Source organism: Micrasema longulum, unplaced genomic scaffold (genome assembly GCF_059751315.1).
Source record: "Micrasema longulum isolate JH-2025_06_02 unplaced genomic scaffold, ASM5975131v1 h1tg000492l, whole genome shotgun sequence".
Classification (NCBI taxonomy): Eukaryota; Metazoa; Arthropoda; class Insecta; order Trichoptera; family Brachycentridae; genus Micrasema; species Micrasema longulum.
The window spans coordinates 141,324-163,055 of record NW_028277689.1 but is presented as its reverse complement, the minus strand read 5'-3'; the positions used below and the strand labels follow the sequence as shown (position 1 = coordinate 163,055).

General features: G+C 29.0%; 1 protein-coding gene and 1 long non-coding RNA gene across 2 annotated transcripts; both read left to right on the top strand.

Moving 5' to 3' along the window:
• The first annotated feature begins 751 nt into the window (after positions 1 to 751).
• Positions 752 to 2,783, top strand: LOC148281150 (uncharacterized). Its single transcript, XR_015822418.1, has 4 exons — positions 752 to 873; positions 1,269 to 1,455; positions 1,545 to 1,911; positions 2,038 to 2,783. It is a non-coding gene; the product is annotated as an uncharacterized LOC148281150 (long non-coding RNA).
• Positions 2,784 to 6,048: 3,265 nt separating this feature from the next.
• LOC148281149 (uncharacterized) lies at positions 6,049 to 21,338 on the top strand. Its single transcript, XM_088227196.1, has 7 exons — positions 6,049 to 6,173; positions 6,546 to 6,629; positions 6,808 to 6,927; positions 7,646 to 7,780; positions 8,551 to 8,662; positions 10,258 to 10,371; positions 20,210 to 21,338. Exons 2-7 carry the CDS (start codon positions 6,570 to 6,572, stop codon positions 21,196 to 21,198), a joined length of 1,530 nt encoding a protein of 509 aa, XP_088083322.1. The 5' UTR covers positions 6,049 to 6,173; positions 6,546 to 6,569; the 3' UTR covers positions 21,199 to 21,338.
• The last annotated feature ends 394 nt before the right edge of the window (positions 21,339 to 21,732 follow it).

Here is a 21,732-nt window from a genome sequence, read left to right as displayed (position 1 = left end):
AATTCACAGGATATTAAATGGCGAACGTTTTATCCACTTGCTTACCATTTTCTTATATGCATTGCAATTAAGAGACGTCTTTATGTCAGGGTCCAACATATTTTTTAAAAACTGTCGGCAATAACATGATTTTTGTCACCAATATGCAGTTTTTTATTCTGTTTTCATATGTGTATTCAGAATTTCTCCATCACCCACAGAATTTCGTCAAAACCATGGACAATACATTTTGTTTCACGTATCTCAAACAGAATTTATCTAAAGTTAGTGGTGCAAAAAATTGAACAGATAATATTTGTGGGTCCACAAATACGATCACTAATACAAGTTTGAGAAACTTTTGAATACGCTGGAGAATGCAGCTTGTCAGGCATTCGAAAATGTTATTTACAGTTTCTAGGTAAGTCAGAATGTTCAAATATTGTGCAGTTAATAATGGAGAAAGTATTCAAATGTTTGAAATTATAAATGCCTGTATCATGGAAACCTTGCTTGATGGAGAAAAACTGAAATCATATTTGAATTAGAGAGAAAAATTGAAATCAGAATCGCATGTTTCTTTCTGAGACAAAACAAGTTATTTTTTGTTGCCCAGTGTAATTGACGAGATAAAAGTTTTTCACTGCAAATATACATTGTTTCGATTCAAATGGAACATAGACCTAAATTTAACGATCAGGGATTATTATATTTTTTATTCTTGCCACATTTCAACCTCATGCATGGCAACATCTTTCATTAAATGTCATATTATGTCATAATTCAAAATATTTACATTTTGAATATCAGATTATGTCGTAGATTGCGTATTAGAATATTATTTAGCACCGTTTGATTGTTATGTTATTTAATGATGGAAAATACTCTAAAACGGTAAGTTAAGTAAAATAAGTTGGCTTAGTAAGTTGTAATGATCGTTTTTGTAGAATTTATTATGTTATATATTTTTTCAGAACTTAATTTGGGACAGAAATAAAACGAAACATTTGTTTAACATGGTACCTAATCTTATAACGACAAAGTCATGTTTAACATGATCGTAAATTCATTAATGAAAACCATACAATCAAGTTTGACATTTTCATAATCAAATAAACACTTTCAAACGTAGTTCACTAAAGTTCTCTAGGAAAAGGTAAACCTTACATAGTAGAAGTTTTTAGGAGCCATGTTCTGGGTTCTCATTTTACTGGGTAGTTTATTGTATTAGGTTCAGGAAACATTTTACAGAACGTGGTTGATCCATATTATTACATTTTAAATTTCAGTAGGAGATCCCACATGGAATACGTGTAAGTCAAAGCGCCAATAGCCTTCATGGGTGGTCACACAGAGCTCGCAGCTGGCCGTTTCACATGTCCTCAGAGTCTTTTATTGATTAATGGGATGTGGAAGTGGCTGGCCGATGAATCAGCTCAGTTGGGTTCCCCAAAAACAATTGACCAGTGGAAGATTGTAAGAATTGTTATTATCGATAGTGTTATTTTGATGACTAGTTTTAAAAATATTTCCACATTAAAAATCTATTTTTGTATTTGTTTCAGACATGGAGAGATAAAAAATGAAAGGCCTGGCAAGAAAATGCAGAGAACAGAAGAAAATTGAGCGCTACTGGGATCAGCACTATAATTCCTGTTCTTAGTGACACAACAAAAAAATCTTCTCAACTATAGGGACAGCCAGTTCCCAGGGTACCGGAGTAAAATAAAGTTGAATCTCTTGAAGTACCTCGGGGCTCATGAAAGCCAGTCAGTGTCATTATGTGCAGTTAATATTCTTCCTAATTTATTACCAAAGGCCATCTAGATGAAAGGTCCATAGGATAGTACTATGGCAAACGAAGTAGCTGGAGATATCGTCCAGCTTCAAAACGACACAAATCGCCACATAAAGCCACATACCTCAATAATAGTATGCATTGTCAGTTTTCGTTAGCTTTGCTCTATTAATAAGCTACAAACTGCCCTTGTCAAAATAATAAATGAAATTCGGTAAATATTTGTAGTTCTAATTATATGTTATTGTTTCAGAAATTAGTAACCAAAGCAGAATGATGCACCAAAGTACTAAAATTGTGCTTATACAATAAAATAATTGCAGACAGTTTGGGCTTTGTGATCGACACACATTAAACTTGCGGAACAAAAAAAATGAAATTATTTAAGTTTAAATGTTCAATTAATGTTTGCGGGTGACTTCACATTGTCAATAGTTGTTTCCACACATTCTCAACATTTGACAATCGTCAAATAGCAACTGTTGCCACCACATATGCTCGACCGTCACTTGTTTCCAACATGTTGCCACTACCTTATTGTAGTGGATATTTGACGATCGTCTCGTGCCTATGACAAATGTTGAGCCAATGTTTAGATTCATTTAGGTAGTCCTAACATAATTGATTACAGGCAGAACAGGTTATGTGTATAATAATTTTAGTGATTTTGCTTATGATTTGATTTAACTTATTTTCACTATTAATTTGATTTAAATGACATTCAAAAAAATTATTTCAAATAAAAAACTTTGTAAATTTACCACACAAGAGTTTAATACATTAAAACACGACTAGTTTCGGGTAATTAGTATTACCCATCCTCAGGTATAATATAAACTAAACTAAAATACATAAACAGATTAATACATAGGTACTGATAGGGTCGGGCGGAAGGGGGAAGGCAATGTGAGGTGGAGGGGGTGGGGTTTTCCTAATTATGGGAAATATTGATAGCAGGTGATGCATTTTGAAATAAAATATTATTAATTAAAGTTTTCTCTGAATTTATTTTTTTTTGTATTTCAATATTTTCTGAATTGTTCATTATGATCCCTTTATTTATGACCGTATGCAAAAGTTTAATTTTGTGTGAATAAAATGAATGGTTTGTATCCATAATATGGTTTGTGAATTCAGAAAAACTATTACTAGAAAGTCCACGGCGGATTTTGTTAATTCTAAATTTTAAATTTCTCGCAGTTTTATTTTAAATAAATTCAAAAAAAATTTCCACAAGCTGAAACAATAAATAATATAACATTCAAAGATGAAGGTTTTAATCGTTTAAACCTTCATCTTTATAAATTTTATTTTAATTACAGGATTTACAAAGGAAAATGTTGAATTAAAATTTTGGAAATTGTATAGAGTATTATGTAAATTTAATTTATATTTTACTACCACATCGGGCATCTGGACAGTAGCGCATGAAGTACAATCACGTGACTGCTCCTATTTTTGTGAATATCGAGTATGACATTATTTGATTTTATTTACTTATACATACATATAAACAAGTAACGAAAAATATCAATCGGAAACACTTTCTCAGAAAAAATCTTTTTGCAATGACAATAAACTTAGGCGTGGAATGGAATAGGAAGTAAATAATACAATTTTAATACACTAAACGTTCAACAAAATACACTTTTATTGAATGAATCGGCATTCTTTACGTAACATTTCATAATAAATTATTACCTAAAAGAGAAGCAAGGAAGCATGGTTAATAGAGACAACGGAATATAAGGTGGAATTAAGTTCTTAGTTAAAGATTTGTTTTTTGTTTAGACTCTGATTTTCAATTCAATTAAATTTTTATTTCATAAATAATATGTGCATTACAAACTTAAATTTAAGGCATACATATTATAAAATTAAATCAATACATGACAAAGACTCTCGTCAAAGTAGTGGGAGAATCCTGCTCTAAAAGTCCCCTCGGAAACGTGGAATTGATCAAAGTCCAGAGCAATGTTCGAAAGTTAAATACACATTCCTTCTTGTTTTTAAACCGTCCGCCAAAGTACTTTTTTCTTTGTACTTGAAGTTTTAAATAAATAAATAAACTGTAGCCAAACATACTCTGGAGAAACTCAGTCTGCTAAAGCCATGGATAATATCCGCACTCTCTCGTCTAGAGATAAATAAAAAATAAGTGGTTAAAAACAAAGTTGATTTATTTTTTTATAACAATATTTTTATTTAATAATAATAAAATTTATCTTCTAGTAATTGAAATCAAATTCACTATTATCAAAAATATTTATTATTCTCTCTATTTTTTTTTGCCATTGGATTGACAACGAATCGACACCCCAAATTCAAATTGTCGCGGTTTTTAAAAGTATTGTCTATGATACAAAATATATTGTCAGCGCTAAAATACAGTGTTGCTGTATTAAAAAAAAATCATTGGAATAAAAGTTCTTAACTTCCCAGCTGTAAAAATAATTCAAATAAATCTATAGCCTGCTTTCATTGGTAAACCATATTTTTTTCTTCTTATTTCAATCAATAAAGATAAAATAAAATAAGATAAAATTTTGATTTACACAATACAAAATCAAAATTTGCTTTTTTAACCAAAGAAAGATAAAAAAGGTTTATTTTCAATATTGAAAGCGTTTAAACATATTTTTTTTTGTACATAAAAACAATTTTTATTCTTATATATGAAACAGAAAATTAATTGTCATTTTTTTCTACTGAAATACGGTAGGTTAAATTTTTTTTATAACCCTATGTTACTGTGTTAGTGTCTGTTGGTGAATTAAGTAAAAATACAAATTCCGTTTGTGTTAGACAGACTTTAATATTTTGTTTGAATACTTTTCCCCTTTAGCAGGTTTATTAAAAAAATTAATAAACTGTATTTTGAGTAAAATAATACGCAAATAATAAAATGAAAGGGTAATTTGTTATAAATATCCATATTTTTACGGCCACAAAATATGATATGTAAATTGAAATTATGAAAAATATTATATTCACATATCACAATGCATTTTATTCTCTTGAAGGACCTAATGATTGTATTTTCCCCTTTATTAAGACCTACCAAACCACGATAACTTCAGCCAAAAACAAATTACATGAATTCACAATAAATACAAGAACAACGCAAACCGAAAGGATTAACAATATAGATACAAACAATAAACAACAAAAATAAATATGTACATGAATAACATAAAACAATCATTGTAATAATAAATATAAAACTAAACTTACAAAATTCCAACATAAATTGAAAAAACCAACAGAAAAAAACCACCAAAGCCTTATAGCGCCTATTTAACAGAAAAGAGAAACTTAGCGTAAAATATATAAAGAAAGGTAAAACTTAAGAACTAGAAAAACTACAACAAAACAATCAAAATTATCTTATCATAACAATATAAATAATACACCTTATCTTATAATACTATTAAATTTTAACAATTTTAAATAATAAATGCAAGGGAGCAATAATGATGTAAAAATATTTTAAAACCTAAAAGAATTTATTGTGAAAAAATAAAGAATTAATTAAAACATAATTATGCCAATGAAACAAGTATTATCAATCAAAATAAGGAAAAGTTTGAACTTAAAAAAAAAAAAAACAGAATTGATTAATAAAAGTTTTCTACAAGAAAGAATTTGAGATAAATTAATTGGAAAGGTTATAAAAAAGAAAAGTAAAATATCAAATAATTTTTGCCTCCCAGTCGTAAAGACATAAAAAAATAACGAATTATAAAACAAAAAATTACAATCGTAGACCTATTAGGTTTACACGCGCTATTAAACCAAGGTTCGGAGGAAATATAAAGCTGGATATACCTTTAAAAAATTTCCTTTGTTAATTTAGGAAAATTCCACTCCACTTTTTAAAAATCAAAATAAACTTCTCTGATTAAATAAAAATATTTGAGAAATCCATCCGGTCGTCTTTTAATTCCCAACTACAAATCCCCACCTCGTTAGGGATTCCGCTTTTTCATTGCTTGATATTCCAATGTGGCTTGGAATCCAGACGAAAACATTATTTTTGGCGCAAAAGAAAACCAAAAATAGATTGATAATAAATAATTTGATAAAAATAGCTCGATATAAAAAAAGGTTATTTTAACAAGTTATCAAAAATATTTCTTGTACGTATTAAAATAACGGTTATTTTTGCATGGCAAGTTTTATTATTGGTTTTAGTCTATGCACAAACTGTACTCGCCACATTGCCACTGTTCATTTATTTACTCTATGATTGCCACACTGTCCGCCATAGCAATAACATAGAAAATTAGAAAATCGCCAATCGCCATAATTTTTTAAGTGGTCTTAACATCGGCGACTAGTTTTAGTTAATTTATAATTATTGCTGTAACAGTGATTTATTCCAACATTTTTATACGTAAGTAAACATAACTTTTTTATAACTCGTGTCTTTTTCACATCTAATGACCAATTCAAAGTGTATCTATTTTAGGTTTTCGATCCTGTCATAACTTTTTCAAGCATGGGTATATTTTCTCGATCTACCTAAATGATTACAATTCTCTATTTTATCAGTTGTATGTGTGTATGTTTAGTGAATAATTCTTATTTGGATAGTTTATTTCAGTTTGATAACATAACGTGTAAATAAATGTGTTTTACGTCCTTTAATTGGCAACTGAGACAGTTTTGGCTTAAAATAATGCTGGCGTTTTACGCTTGTATATTATGTCATTAAATTAATAACGAATATTGTGAACACTTATTGATTTGTTGTATTTGTTTGCAGTGTTAACAAATACATTTTGAAACTATGGATAACTCACGTAAACTAGCCGATTGCTACTTTTTTTACTATTCCACCTGTACTAAGGTAAGTGTTACCTATAGTTTTCGTTTATTTTTTTATATTTAGGTATATTTCGCGATAAAATATTTTACATTGAATTGAAGCGTCTTTAAACCCAAGACAATGTTGTGTTTGTTTGCATTTACAGGTAATTTTAAGTGATGTTATTTTCATGATTTTTAAAAGTGATTATATGTTATAGGGGGATGCTTGTAATTTTCGACACGAACCTAAGGCTTTAGGATGTGAAACTATGTGCTTCTATTGGCAAGAAGGCAAATGTATCGACCCTCAATGCAAACTTAGACACATGGAACTGAGAGTGAGTTTTTTCTTACACTTTTAATGTATTATTTTTGTTCAGTTTATATATTGGGGAGTCGAAGTTGGGTATATTTCAGTTTATATTTTTGCTCACCACATATTACGCACACATATGAGCACATAAGTCTCCTTGGTGTCACCCACATACAAATTAAAACTTGTTGCTAAACGGAAAAGCTGTATGAAGGATTTCTATGTAATTTGGGTACCTTTGTATTAAAGAAAATAGGGATTAAATAAAATATTTTTGACATGATCGGTTCGCCAAAATTATTACAAAACTTAAAAATATGGATTTTTTTTCGAAAGCCACCAGATCGATCTGTATACCCGACTGAATCTATAAGTCCCGTGGCTAGTGTTGGATCATAGGTCCAGGGTTCGAACCACATTCTACCACAACTTAGTTCCTATTTTCTAATACGGAGTTATTTGTCAGTTAAAAATAGAATGCAAAAATATTTCTTGAAAAAAAATAATTTCAAAATGTGTTCCGAAGATTGATTAAGGTATCCATAGCAGCATGAATGGGAATTGCACTACAAGTACAATATTAAAAATAAAAAAATCTACTAAATTTACCATGACCTCATAAAAACACAATATCCCGATAAAACATTTACCGACTCATATAGTACATTAAAAAATATACAAAATATCTTGTATTTGTTGTACGAAGATAGACGTACATCTAATCTGAAAAATTTTCCTACCAGAAAAATAGAAAGCAGATCCCATGCTATTGGGAGACTCAGCCTGGCGGCTGCCGCAAGCAACACTGCTCTTTCCAGCACAAGGGGCCCCAATCTCGACCCGATGGAATCTCTCCTTCCCAACCTTTACCGCAACCGGTAAGTGTACTACGAAATATTTCAGTGTATAAACGCCTTTTTAAGTTAGTATTACATCCGAGCGTATAAATTACCTTAAAATGTTTGTGAAGTTTGAATCAGAGAACTTATTTTCGGAATATTTTCCATGTTGCTGTTCAACTAATCTTTTGTGTCTTATTAAACTTTAAGTCACAGATGAATTTTTTTACATTATCTTCTCATTTTACAAGAGGTAACACCCCTTCTAGATTAGAACACATTTTGGGAGAATCACGGTAGTATACACTAATGTACATGTGATTTTTCCAAAATGTGTTCTGCTTTATAAAGGACCTTTCTAACCTATAAATATATTTTATTTTAGCGTTATCTTTACATTTTATTTTATGATTGTCGCAATATTCTCATTTTAGAACGGTTATATATTTCATAAGTTAAGTTTTTTGTATTTATGATCATAATTTAACTAATTAAGAGTGTTATTTTTTGAGAATTGTAATACTTTTGGTTTCTTGAGAAAATATTAAATAATAACAAATTTATCAGTCCGAGAAAAATGCAACAAATCTACTTCTTTTGCATGTCAGATGACAGCTGACAGAGCAAAGGTTTGATTTTGATAATAAAAAAATAAAAGTGCGATATGGCAAGGAAATGATGATGGTGATGTACTTTATGTAGACTCTGTGACATCATAGTTCAAGACTCAGGCTTTAAAGGCGATAATGAAGTTACGGGGACCCATCTCCACAGGTCAGTCAATATAATAAAATCTTTATTGTTTTCAGACAAATGTTCAGCCTTTACATCTGCAACAGGGAGAAGAGGTTCCACCTTCCCCTCCTCCCCATCATCCACCCAACATGGTTCCGCACCAGCCTAATTGGCACCAACGCCAAAGTAACTAAATACCCTTAATATTCTTTACTCTGTAGTTTCAGTATTTCGTTAGTTTTAAGAATTATTTGCAAGTTTTTTTTTTTTGACAGTCCAGCATAGCAACATTTATTACAGTAATAAGTTAGTATTAAGACTGACAATAATAAAAGTAAAGTAAATAACATAACACATATAAAAAAATGCCATTTTGCAGCAATTTTAATTAATTGTTTATATCATTATATATTACATGTTGAAATTCCTAAGTGGTGTTTATTTCTTTCTTAAATGAAAAATAAATTCATTTAGATTTAAAGATGTAAATAATTGTAAAAAATTCACACATTTATTGTTCCTCTAATGAATTTGGTAAAAAAAGCCTAGGTAATTTTTTTTGTAATATGGCTGACATAGTCCAGGCAATTATTTATGCATAAATCTTTATTATCTACGCTCATACAATCACAGTAACGTCATAATCTAGAGAACCCTTTTTGAAGTATGTACATAATTCATATCTTTATTTTGTCATGGGACCCTCTATTTAAAACTATTAGTCATTTTCCATTTCTTCTTAGACTATTATTGATATGTACACATGTGTCATAGATCCTGTCATTTTGCTAACCAAAGGTGGTCACTTAAAAGGGCACAAATTCCTATTAGTGGGTTAATCCCTTTTCAGCTCTTGTTGAGTCTGAGGTAATTAGTGAATTCCTGGTAATGCCACTTGGCAATGAAGGCTCATTAAAATAACATTAAGTACTAAGTTATTGAAGTACAAATTCACCATGAAAGAACAGCATGGGTTAAACTCAATACAAGTTATTATGAAGGATCACCCTTTGACTAGTAAATTTACATACCAAAATTTTAAAAAACTACTGATTTAAATAAATAATATAATACTATGCCTACAAAAATATATTATGTATTCAAAATATGTAGCGTGCTTACTACCTGATCTATTTAATCTTCAGTATTATTCTTCCCAGTTCAGTGGTATTTATTTATAATAAAATTTAACAAAATGGTTTTTGATTAAAGGTTTCATTAACCATTGTCATGGTTTGATATCCAAGGATTTTTATAGTTGTAACCATGTACTATAATAGTAATTATTTAATTGTAATTACCTGTAACCCAGTCCATTCTTATTTTCCACACGAAATCTGTATGTATTTTTAAATTTGAATGATTTTCAGTAAAATGCTGGTGACATTATTTATATGAAATATCTTAGCAATAAATTTGATAAATTTTTACTTAACAAATTTTTAAATAAATTATCATAATTTCTTTATTCACTGCTAATTAATTGGCGCTAGTCCAGAGACTAAAATATTTCTGTGAAAAACCACCTATTAAAAAAATATTTTTCTGGGAATCGAACCCGGGACCTCAGTTATGGAAAAGTTTTTTCATCCGACATGTCTGAAGATAAAAGTTCACATTTGACTATGTACATTGACATGGTGAAATTGGCGGGAGATTAGAAACAAAATATTATTTTACGTGCGAGCAGGATATGTCGGTTAGGATTCACGACAAAATCTGCTCGCTGGAGAACTATTTCATTAATTTATCTGGTCTAACAAAATTATGTTTACTTCTAGTGCCCTCGGAGCCTCCCATGATGGGCCCTCGTGTCCCTGAAGCGCCCCTCACCCCACTGGCGGCCGCCTACTCCGGCCTATCTCCCGATTCTCTGGTCGTCAACTTCGAGGAAGGTATGCGACTGTATTGACACCGAGCCATCGCAGCTAACCACTCGCGAACTGTGCTCTCCCAACGTTATAATGAATGAATCAAATATAATGATATCGTAAAGATTTATTAACGGCCCAGAAGAATCTTATTCATAATCAATTGCGTTACCTTCCTAAATATATATTATTTTTGCATTTAAAATAACAAAGCATTTACTCATAATTATTTAGAAGGGTACACGGCAAGAACGGACTAATTAAGTAAAAAGTATTTTACAGGATAGCAAAAAGAAGAATTGAGACCTTATTTGAGAGATACTGGGTTCACGTATTTAAGAAAAACAGGTTTTCAATTAATGTAATATATATTTTTATCCACAATCACAGAACAAAATAAACAAAAATGTCTACATTAATAATTTTTTTTAAAACTACTCTCTTGAACTTACAGAAACGTGTCTGTTGCAGTGATTGTCGTATTTTGACTGTTATTTTGCCAGCCGTGACCCCATATTTATTTTCTAGTTTCTAAGACAGGGAGCCACATTTTTTTAGTTTTTAATCATACCACTTTATTGAACTCATACTGGAGGAAAAAAATGGCCTTAATATCTCAAAAATAATTTTAAAAAGCAATGAGCCTGTTTTAGCCGTGTGTACTCTTCATATTGTCAAAATGCATAGCATTTAAATTCTTATCTGTAAAAAAAAATGCTTTGAACAAACATTTGGAGGAACAGAAAGATCTTCACAAGGTTTTATCATTTAAATTTATACGATAATTGATTGTATGTATAAATATGATTATTTTCTTTATAGACGTTTTATTCACTAACGGTCTGTTAAAAAAAAATCATATCGGATAATTAAAAATACGATATAAAATTGATGTTGAAGTATCGGCATCTATTAGTGCTTTCAGTAAATGGTTTCCAAAGCACCTAAGAGTGTGAAATTAAAAAAAAAAATAACAAAAATGTTTGTTTTAAATGATTCTTGTCCCGATATATTTTAAATGAAACTATTATTAACATTTATAAACTAACCCTGACATATTTTGCTATATTATAAACCTAGCAAGATTATATTATGTATGGCTTATTACTAAATTAAGTCAAATAATGTCTACGCATAAGCATTGTCTTTGAAAGCATAAATTAAAGGTTGGAATTTGTTTTGAAAATGTGCTTATTATCTCATATTACCCTAGTATATATGTATTAAAGCTATTGTGTAGAAGCAAATTGACTGCATTAGATGCATTGGCATGATGATTTTTATATTGACAACTATTAAATGTATTCTGATTTATAAAACTAAAAGAATTTATAAAACTAAATGAAGAATTCAAGATGACGTTATTAATTATGCATTTAATAGCATTTTTAGGAAACATTTCATTGATAAAAATGAAATTGAAATACATTTTTTTCATCTTGCTTCCTGATTTTGTATAAACGTAATTGACATGAAAATTTTACATAGTGTAAGGCACTGACAAAAATTATCTGTATTGTTTTGTTTTCTTTTTTATTTATTTTGTTGTAATATTACATTTATATTACAGCTAGCTGAAAAGGTTATTTTTAGAAGGCTTTAGCTAGTGTTTACATTAATAAATAACATTTTATTTTGAAGTTTTATACCATGTTATTATGCATTAATCACCTACTCCAAATTTTACTGATTTCATTCAAATAATGACATATTTGATAACTTCACTGAATATGTATAAAAATACATATATTATTAAAACCGCGAGAGATTCCATATTTTGACAGTGAGTAGAGCCTACGTAAGTAATTAAATGCTAGTTACAGAATCTTACCTCCATGGTACGATATGTATGTAGTTTGATTGCCTGCAGTAGAAAAATATGGGCATAATAAAACAACTTACAATTTTAAAATGTTTCATTTTTAAGTTGTCAAAACTTTCATTTAATTATATTTACAAATTTCATTCATTTACAGGAATTGTGTAAATTTTCTATTCTTTTATCACATATTTGAATCTAGAGAAATGAAATAAACTAAACTTTTTTATAAAATATGGTATTACAAGGTTACCAACAATATTGTATACTCCAATGTCAATGTAATAATTAGTTTTTAGTAAGGAAAATGGTTACATGATAACTAATTAAGCAATTCGACATTGCAATCAAGTAAAGAAAAATAATCTCTAGGTATGCCTCAAAGGGCAATTGTAATGGACATACTGACAAACTGCAAGTATAATCAATTTATGATTGAAATTGTGAATTATTTATAATGTACTGTATGTAGCTCAGTAACGTGACCTCATTTTCATACTTTTATAGGGCCCAAAATGAATACATAACATAGTGGAACCTTTACAATCGTCAGCCCTTTATTCAAAATTTTTGGATAATCGTCACATTTTGATGTCAAATTCTCCCCCCCCCCCCCATATTCGTTGGTATTTTCTGTATTTGTCGTCTCTCCCACCGCCGGCACTGGCACATAGGATGACACAAACAGATAACATTGGACAAGTTCCTTGCTAAATCCAATACTACTAATTAGCTAAACGGACCCCATGATTAGAACTGGAATTACTATATGGCTTTAATTGATAGCAACACTTGCTCTTAACATTAGCCTTCCTCATCTTCCACTTCTACCACTATGTATATCTATTTAGTACAGTAAAGTTAGAGTTTACGTAAGGTTTTTTTTTCATTTTTGTACCATTTTTAGGAGTTAGGAACAGATTGATTGAATTTCAGTTTTTTCTTATGGGAAGAATTGTTTTTATATTCATTAGATCCTCAGGAACAGATAAATGATGAATATAGAGGTTCTGCTGTATCGAAAATTAATCTCAAAATTAAAACATGACTTCTGTTACACATGGTTAGGTATATAAAATGATAAAACGAAATTAGAATAGTGCCAATTAATTGTAAAAATGAACCATTATATTCATTAAAACATTGAGGAAAATATTTTTTCAATCAATAAATTTTTTAAATTTCAAGACTTGCTTCTTGATTTATAGTTTGTATCGAAAGCAATTTATAGATATTTTAATCTTTCAACGGTAAAAATATGCTAAAATAGCACCATGTTCTTGCGTTACGATCAAAATGAGTTGATTTTATTTATCGATGTTTGAAAAACCGTGTAATTTATATAAAAACACACAATTTATAAAATATTTGCAATGAGACAAGACCGTGAAAAAGTATTCATGAGGATTTTTTCAAATAAATTTTCCCTGTGATTTTTCATAAACAATGAACACAGTTTGACAACACTAATACATAGTTTGATAAAAAAATGTTAATAATTTGTGTATATCAAAAAAAATCTTTATTTATTTCTCACTATCAAATCACCATACACTTTTTTTCCAATCTTCAATTCAACAATTCTGGAACTCGCTTTTTGGTATGGTCCTCAGGTCCATCAGTGATTCAGTCTTTAATCTCCTCTATGGTTGCGAAACGTCCTTTTATAGTCCTCTTTGGGAACAGGAAAAAGTCACAGGGGACTAAAAGTCCAATGAATACGGTGGCTGGAGCATCAATGCGATCTGGTTTTTGTCAAAAAGTCACAAAGAAGCTGTAAGGAATATTTTTTTTTAAATATCCGATCACACCAAAACGCGTCTCACTAGTTTGTCTGTCAAAGGCAAACTACGCTTCCAAAATGGCTGAGAATTGACAGATAACTCACAAATCTAGGAAAAAAAAAATTGGCTTGTAAACCTCATATATTATGTAGATTTATCAAGCATTTTCTATGATAAAACCCAACCATAAAGACATAAAAAACTAGATATTTCTTATTGATTTTTTTCCTCACTATGTAACTTTGCAGGGCAAATTTATTTTCACATCTGTCCTGGATGTTGTATATATTTTAAAAGGCTGACAATTTCATTGTGAATGGCTAAAACGAGTTGAAATTAATGTAAAATGAAGGAAAATAAGTATGAAATTTACCCAATTGGTTTATATTTTGTTAGTAGCGACATTGCTTATGTTTCATCTGATTTCTGTGTAAAATGTTCACAATAATATGTATTTAGGTAGATACTCCAACAAATGTAGTTTTTTGAAAATAATTTTAAAATGCAACACCAGAATACATTTTTGAAATACTAACAGAATTGCAATTATTTTGTAATAAAAATAAACTTTTGACAAATCTTATAACTTGCTGTCAATTAAGTAATAGTAATCCTTTAGTTTTGGGATTAGTTTCCACATATTATGTAGATATAACGTTGTATCTACTTTTTCATTTATCGCGTAAATTATATCGTAGTTTTTAAAATAAAATACTATAGTAATTATAATTTTAAATGTTTTAAACTTCACCTGATGTCACTTTGCATTTTACAGTTTTTAAACCTTTTAATCCAAACTTATATTGCATAAAGTGTGCTAGAAATTCCAAGCAACTTCTAACAAAAAAAACTTTAATTTATATTTTATAGTCTATCTCGCCGGAAACATTGTGTTTCCGTATTAGATTAGGATGTTTAAAAAAAAAAACTCAAAAAATTGTATCAGAACTTTGGTTATTTCACAATCTGTTTATATTTAACTTGAAATCGCTTTTTAAACTTACAACTCAAATTTTATTTAATGCAATTTTTTAGTAATTATTATTTACCTTAATTAAAACCTTCATTAACCACTTTTGCAATATTTATTGGTCGGATTTGATACAATTTTCATCATGAATCCCTTGCACACACCTGCTGGTGCATAGGGTACTGAATTGGTCTACCAAGTATTGTATCATCATCGTAATTTTTACAAAAAGACAAATGATCAGATTTACCATGAAATATTGCAGTGAAAAATATATTTAATAATATTTAATGTCAAACTTGTCAGGTAGCTAAACGCGCTAACCACCATACCACAGGACAACATTTTACACTTGTAAAATTGTGAACATATTCAGACTTACGGTAATGTTGATTAGTTTCGTATATATGTATGTAGTTTGTTTCTAAACAATTTGTGTAGTTTGCATAAAGCGAAGATGTCAGCTGGAGTAAAGTGTGATTGTACGTTTGGTACAGGTGTTCCAAAACACAATTCTTATACTTTTGGAAGTTTTCTTCAATAAGAAAAAAGATATTCAATCCCACGACTAAAATAAAAAAAATGATTTAATTCTTGTACTAACATTTCGTAAAATACTGACATCTCAGTACAACATTTCTGAATCACATGTTTTTTTTTTTTCAAAAATATGTGCATAACAATCTTAAAATTTAAGTCCCCCTGAATTTCAAATAAATAAATTGAAATGCATACAAAAATACTTACATCAATTGCTCGAAAAACAATGTTTCCCAAAGATCGTAATTACTCGACAAAGTAAATTGCGTATATGATTTATTTGGAAAGTGGAAACAAGTTAACATATAGATTGGCGTGGAAAACTTAGAATGATATAATGTGTTTAGTTAGTTTTAAAACTTGTAATTCCTTGAATTATTTATACCCTAATGTTGGAATTTACAGGCTTTTGTTTAATTTCACTACAAATTTTGCATAATTTTTTAAATGTTCATAATTAAAGTAATAATTGCTTATATTTGTTGTATTTAATATTAATCTGTTTTTATTTTAATATTTGTTGTTTTTTGTTATCTATAATAAGGTTCTAGATAGAATATGTTAATGTAACAATGCAACGGCTAATTAGAACATTTTAATATTTAGTACATATTGGAGTGGTTTTTGTTCGCATCCTTTTCTCTTAACCGATTAATATTTAAATGAGTAATTATGTGTGTTTATATTTATATATAGCAAAATATTTTATTTTTAAAGTTAAATATGTTAATCCTTTTGAGTTTAAATGATTTTTAAAAATATTTTTTATTTTGAGATCCACCACATCCTATTAATTTAAGTACATAATAAAAAATGTAGCACCTTTTTTATAATGCTAGTTTATGTATAAATAGCATAATACTACATGTATCAATTTTATATAATATTAGAAAAGCTAGCCCACGTAACAATACTAATCTAATTAAAGATGCTTTTGAACTAACTACATATTATAATAATGAATTATTTAAATTCAAACGGTGCATTGGGCAAATGAAAAATACGTCAACTGACATGCTCATAAATTTAAAATCTATGTTTATGCATTGTCAAATTGTATATCTGAGTCGCTCCTTTTCAAAGTTCGTCTTGTCCATCTTGTTTTGTTTTGAGATACAGTAAGACCCCTGTTTTACATTTTTCAAGGGAGCAACTAAAAAAAGTGTAAAACTGAGGAAATGAAAAATGTATTGAAAAAATTAAATTTCATTAAAATATAATTATTGTACAAGACTTTACTGCAGAAAAATTGTAAGAACTGTAATGATTGGAGATTATTAATATTTACCAATGGTATAATTAAAATTATTTTGAATTTTTTCAAGCAAAACTGCAATGTGTTATTTTTTATTGAATTAAAAAAAAATACATTTATAACTAATTTTTTCTAGGTACTTAACCTTAAAAACACGAAAATAAAAATTTGAATTTGCATAAAATGCATATAACGATTTTTTCCCTAAATATTGGCAAATTTTATTTATATGGTATCAGTGTATGGCACCACAAAATTTCAACTGTCATTTACATTGCGGACTGTTTCATACTTTTATGATAACTGTTTAAACTATCTCCTTTTCACATTATGTGTGTATAACATCAAATAATATTTATATTGCCATTTTTCAAAACTTTCTGCATCGTAATGTATTGATGTAAAGACTTCATTCTTCCTAAACATGCGTCAACTGCATGTCACTTTTTAGTAAAACATCAAAACTCATCAAGACACTTAAACAAAATGGTCAATTACACTGCACCTACTTTGAATTTAGTTTGAGACAATAATTTACACATTTTTTTTATTTACCTCGATTTTATTCTCCATTCACGCGGCTCGTCTTTTGACAGATTGAATGAGTTATGAAAAAAACTCGATCTTGATCATTATTTGTTACATGAAGGAAGGATGGTCAGTTTTCCGTTTCAGGTGCCAGTTGAGTGACTATAAAATATTCTACTGTAAAACCATATTTTTAAATAAATATTTCATGTCAACAATGTTGGGAATCGAACCCATGACCTCCTAAATGGTAGGCAAACGCGCTGACCACTACACGAAGCCAACTAAATGCACAAAAATGGTCAAGAGATATTATTTAGAAGTAGACACAAGATGCATTTTGCAATATTTTGTTGAAGTTTTATGTCCTTCCTTAAATAAGCCATAAAATGGCATTCTCCATGAATTTTTTACAGAAACTGGACAGAATGAATTTCAGAAATGGGCGACTCATCTATAATTTAATTTTTATACAGTTTTCTGTAATGCCTGTTTTTTACCCAATGCCTAAATTATTTTCCAACTAAATGTAATGTTCAACATTTTCGACTTTGAATTTCTAAGTCAAAGCTAATCTTTGTTAATTTTGTCATTAAGTTTGATTCGAACCGTAAAATGGAAGAATCTATCATGTTTATTAGATTTTTAACAACTTTGATTATGTATTTTCTTTCTTTCATTTGAGTTTTTTCTAGTTGAGAATATTGTTTAATGTCGCATTGCTGTACTGATAATATATAATTGTGTGCGTGTGAGTTATGTCCGAGTGTGTGTGTGCTGTTTATAAATGAAATAAAAATATCTATACAATTTACTAAAACATCTTTAGAAGAACGCATACGAAATTTTAGAATAAAAATATGTATACTGGACGCTTATAAGCGTTGAATTTTTTTTATCCTTCAAAATTAGATTTAATTTAAATATGTAACTGCTTTGTCGTCATGTTTGTTTTATTAATATGCATAAAATTTCTGAAATATGTTGTTTTTTTTTCTATGGATTTTCTAAGAGCCGTTTAGTAACAAAATAAAGAAAACATTTCTTTTAACTTTCTTTGTTAGTTTTGAATAGACGATAAAGCGAGATTACTAAAAAATTATTTAATCAAACATGTCATTAATAAATGTACAATTAATAACTAGTACTTTCTTTTAAACAGGCCCGAGTTCTTCAATAAACTTATATTATTTAACTTAACAAAAATTTTAACATGTATTTATGTAAGTAGATACCCACTGTATTTTTACAAAATTATCAAAATAGAAATAACACATTGAAAAATTAGTAGGTAATAATTATTGCATTCATATTTTTGTGAAAGATGTGAAATTACAATTACTAATGATTAATTATTAGATGCTTTCCGAAGTACGTACCACATAGATTTTCCACGCATTGACACAATCATGATATAATTTGAAATTGAAAATTTTATATAAAATATATTGTAACATTTTTACATGTGCTCATTTGTCATTTTTGTTAAATTTTTATACCAACAATAATGAAGTATATAACATATTTATATACTCACGTAGGGTAATATATATGTAATCAAATTTAGATAGAATGTGTATTAAAAATATTTTTAAAAACTCTTAGCCACACTATCAAAGCACGGAAAATATGAATATTAGATTCTAATTTGGTGTTTGATATTTTCCTTCTACTTACTTTTATCCGCACCCAATCATGCAGAGGGCTCTACATCTGCACACCAAGTGCGGCATACCTTGATCGTTGTTCTTGTTACACGAAGGCATGGTCAGCCGTTCACTTCAGGTGCCATTCTTGGTACTATGAAATATTACATTGAAAAAACACCCTTTTAAATGAAATATTTCTAGTTGACCTTGCCAGGAATTGAACCCTCACCTTATTCTTGGTAGCTATACGATCTCATCAAGAGGGGGACATATCCATGCCTGCTATTATTATTTTATAAATAGAAGATTGCTTAGTATTCATTTGAAATATTTTCTTCCTATCACGTCTTTGAAACTCATTATAAAATGAAAATGTTATAACTTTTTCAATGTTGCAAAATTATCTTCGTCATTTTCCTCATAAAATACTTTAGAAGTATTTTTCATTCTTCCATTCTTTAAAACTATATTTTTATTTATTCAAATACTTAAAATGAACTATCTTGTACCATTATAAAAATGTAAACATTGATAATTGTTTTGCTACAGCATAAGAATAATCTGACGGTGTATGTATTTGTCATTTATATTATCGAACGAGGAACGATTCATTGATGGTGAATTGATTTCATCTACAAATTGTATTGTTAATATTCTTTTTCAGTATTATTTATAGCTTTCTTTAAAAGAGAAAGTAGCTCAATATAATTTTATGTCCTGTAATTTCAAATATTCCTTACAAGATAATTTTTATACGAAAGAGTTGGAAGATTTGAATATAGTTGCAACTGCAATTTTGTATGAAATTTCTCAACTTTTATTTTATCGATAAAACTTGTTTAATCTTTCAACTCAAAGCTACAAATATATTTTAAGTTATGTTGCGGTTCCGCTGTGCAGTTTTTTTACAGCGTCAATTTGGTAAGCGAATATTGGTTGAACTAAATTGTAACTCCTTTCTAAATTGACATGTTAGAAAAATGTGCACCTGCATTTTTAATATCTCCGTGAAATTCAACTTTCATTTGAATGCTTTCAAAATGTATGATAACCCTTGGAGTAATATTTATCTTGTGTTGACTTTTATCTATTCAATAAAGTTGGAAATTATTTCACATGATTTTGGTAATCATTTTGTTTCCCTTTGTCCCTTCCCGTCTTCATTATAAAGAGTATTTTTCTGTAAGAGAGATAAACGAAACAAATACATTTATGAAAAATCATTTGAAACACTTTTCTACGTGTACTTGATTTATCACATGTCCCAAAAATACTCGAGAATCTATGGATTAAACTCGATTTTATCTCTTCTTACAGAATCAGACTCAGAAAGTGTTCCCACTTTAACACCGGTTAAAAATCACTTCTTGGATGATGGGAAGCACGTGGTTGCTATTAAAACCTTGGAGCAAATTCGCCTGGAAAAGATTCAAGAAGAAGCCGCTGCCTTTTATTCCTACGACAGCCCAAGCACAACACCCACTCTGCAGACTCAAGAGGTGGAAAACTCAAGAAATAGGAGAAAGTTACCCCTGAAGTATGAATCTCTGAGTTTAGACGAGATTCAGACTTCGGGGTTAAAACGACAGCGGGGTCTAAAGCGACAGGTAGACAGGTCAAATGATTTTAAAGTGTTGTCTCTCAGCGAAATAAGAGCGAGGAAAAAGTTCAAAAATTCATCTACGAACTCCCCTGTCAAATCTTTAACTTTTTATACTACAGATGACATAAATGAACAAGCTAATAACACACCGACCTTAAAAAATATCAAACCTGTTGATGATAAGGCACTTGAAGCGTGCCTTAAGTCCTTTAGAACATCATCGCCTTGTTCTAAACTTCGTAAACAAACCGTCCAAGTCGTGCCTTTAGTAAAACCAAAATTGAAAAGAAAATTACTTGTAGATGATAATGATAATAAATCTGTTAAAAGAAATATGGTTGATAGTTCTACTCCTGATATTGAATTGAATAATTTTGAATTTAATAGCGATTCAATTGATTTAGAAAAAAGTGATCATTCTGCGCTTAAAAATGATGATTTAAGTGATGAACAAACAGACATTTCTTTAAAATTAGATGTGGAAAATCAGAGTAACAGTAATAAAGACAATATTGATACAGGATCCACAATTGATACTGATAGTAACTCAGGGTTTAATACAAACTTATCTGATTCTGTTCCCGATCTAGTTTCCAGTTGTACTAAACAAACTTTTGATGGAAAATTAAATGCTAAAACTATCGGGATGAAACTTAGCGAAGATGATTTATTAAAAAATATTGATGATATTTTAAATGACTAATTTTGATATTAATTAAAATATTTTTATGGTACAAAGTACAAAATGTACAAATTTTTACATGAGCTTCGAAAAGTTGTAATACATATTTACATGTGATGAAAATTATATGAATTGTTATTTTTAAACTCCAAAGGCCTTATACACATTAGAATATTAGCAATAACTTTTCCAATACACACCTCTAATGTATTCGTCTTAATGATCTCATTGAATCTAATTTTAAAATATTAATTTGTTTTATTGAATATGTACATACATGTAAACTTTGTACATAAATTTGAATATCATTTCAGGAATATGAGCTGTTTTTTATATACATGCTTGAAGGTAGCATGGACAATTTTCGCTTTTGTGTGTTCACTTCTTTATTTATCTTCTAAAAATGTTTCTAAACCTTTTTTAAACGAGGCAGTCCTCTTAGTTCACATTAAACTTCATTAAAATTAGTATTAAAAGTATTAATAATTTTAGTTCCTCAATTTTTCCTTCTATTGAATTGAATTAATATTATTAACAAATTGTTTTTATAAAAAA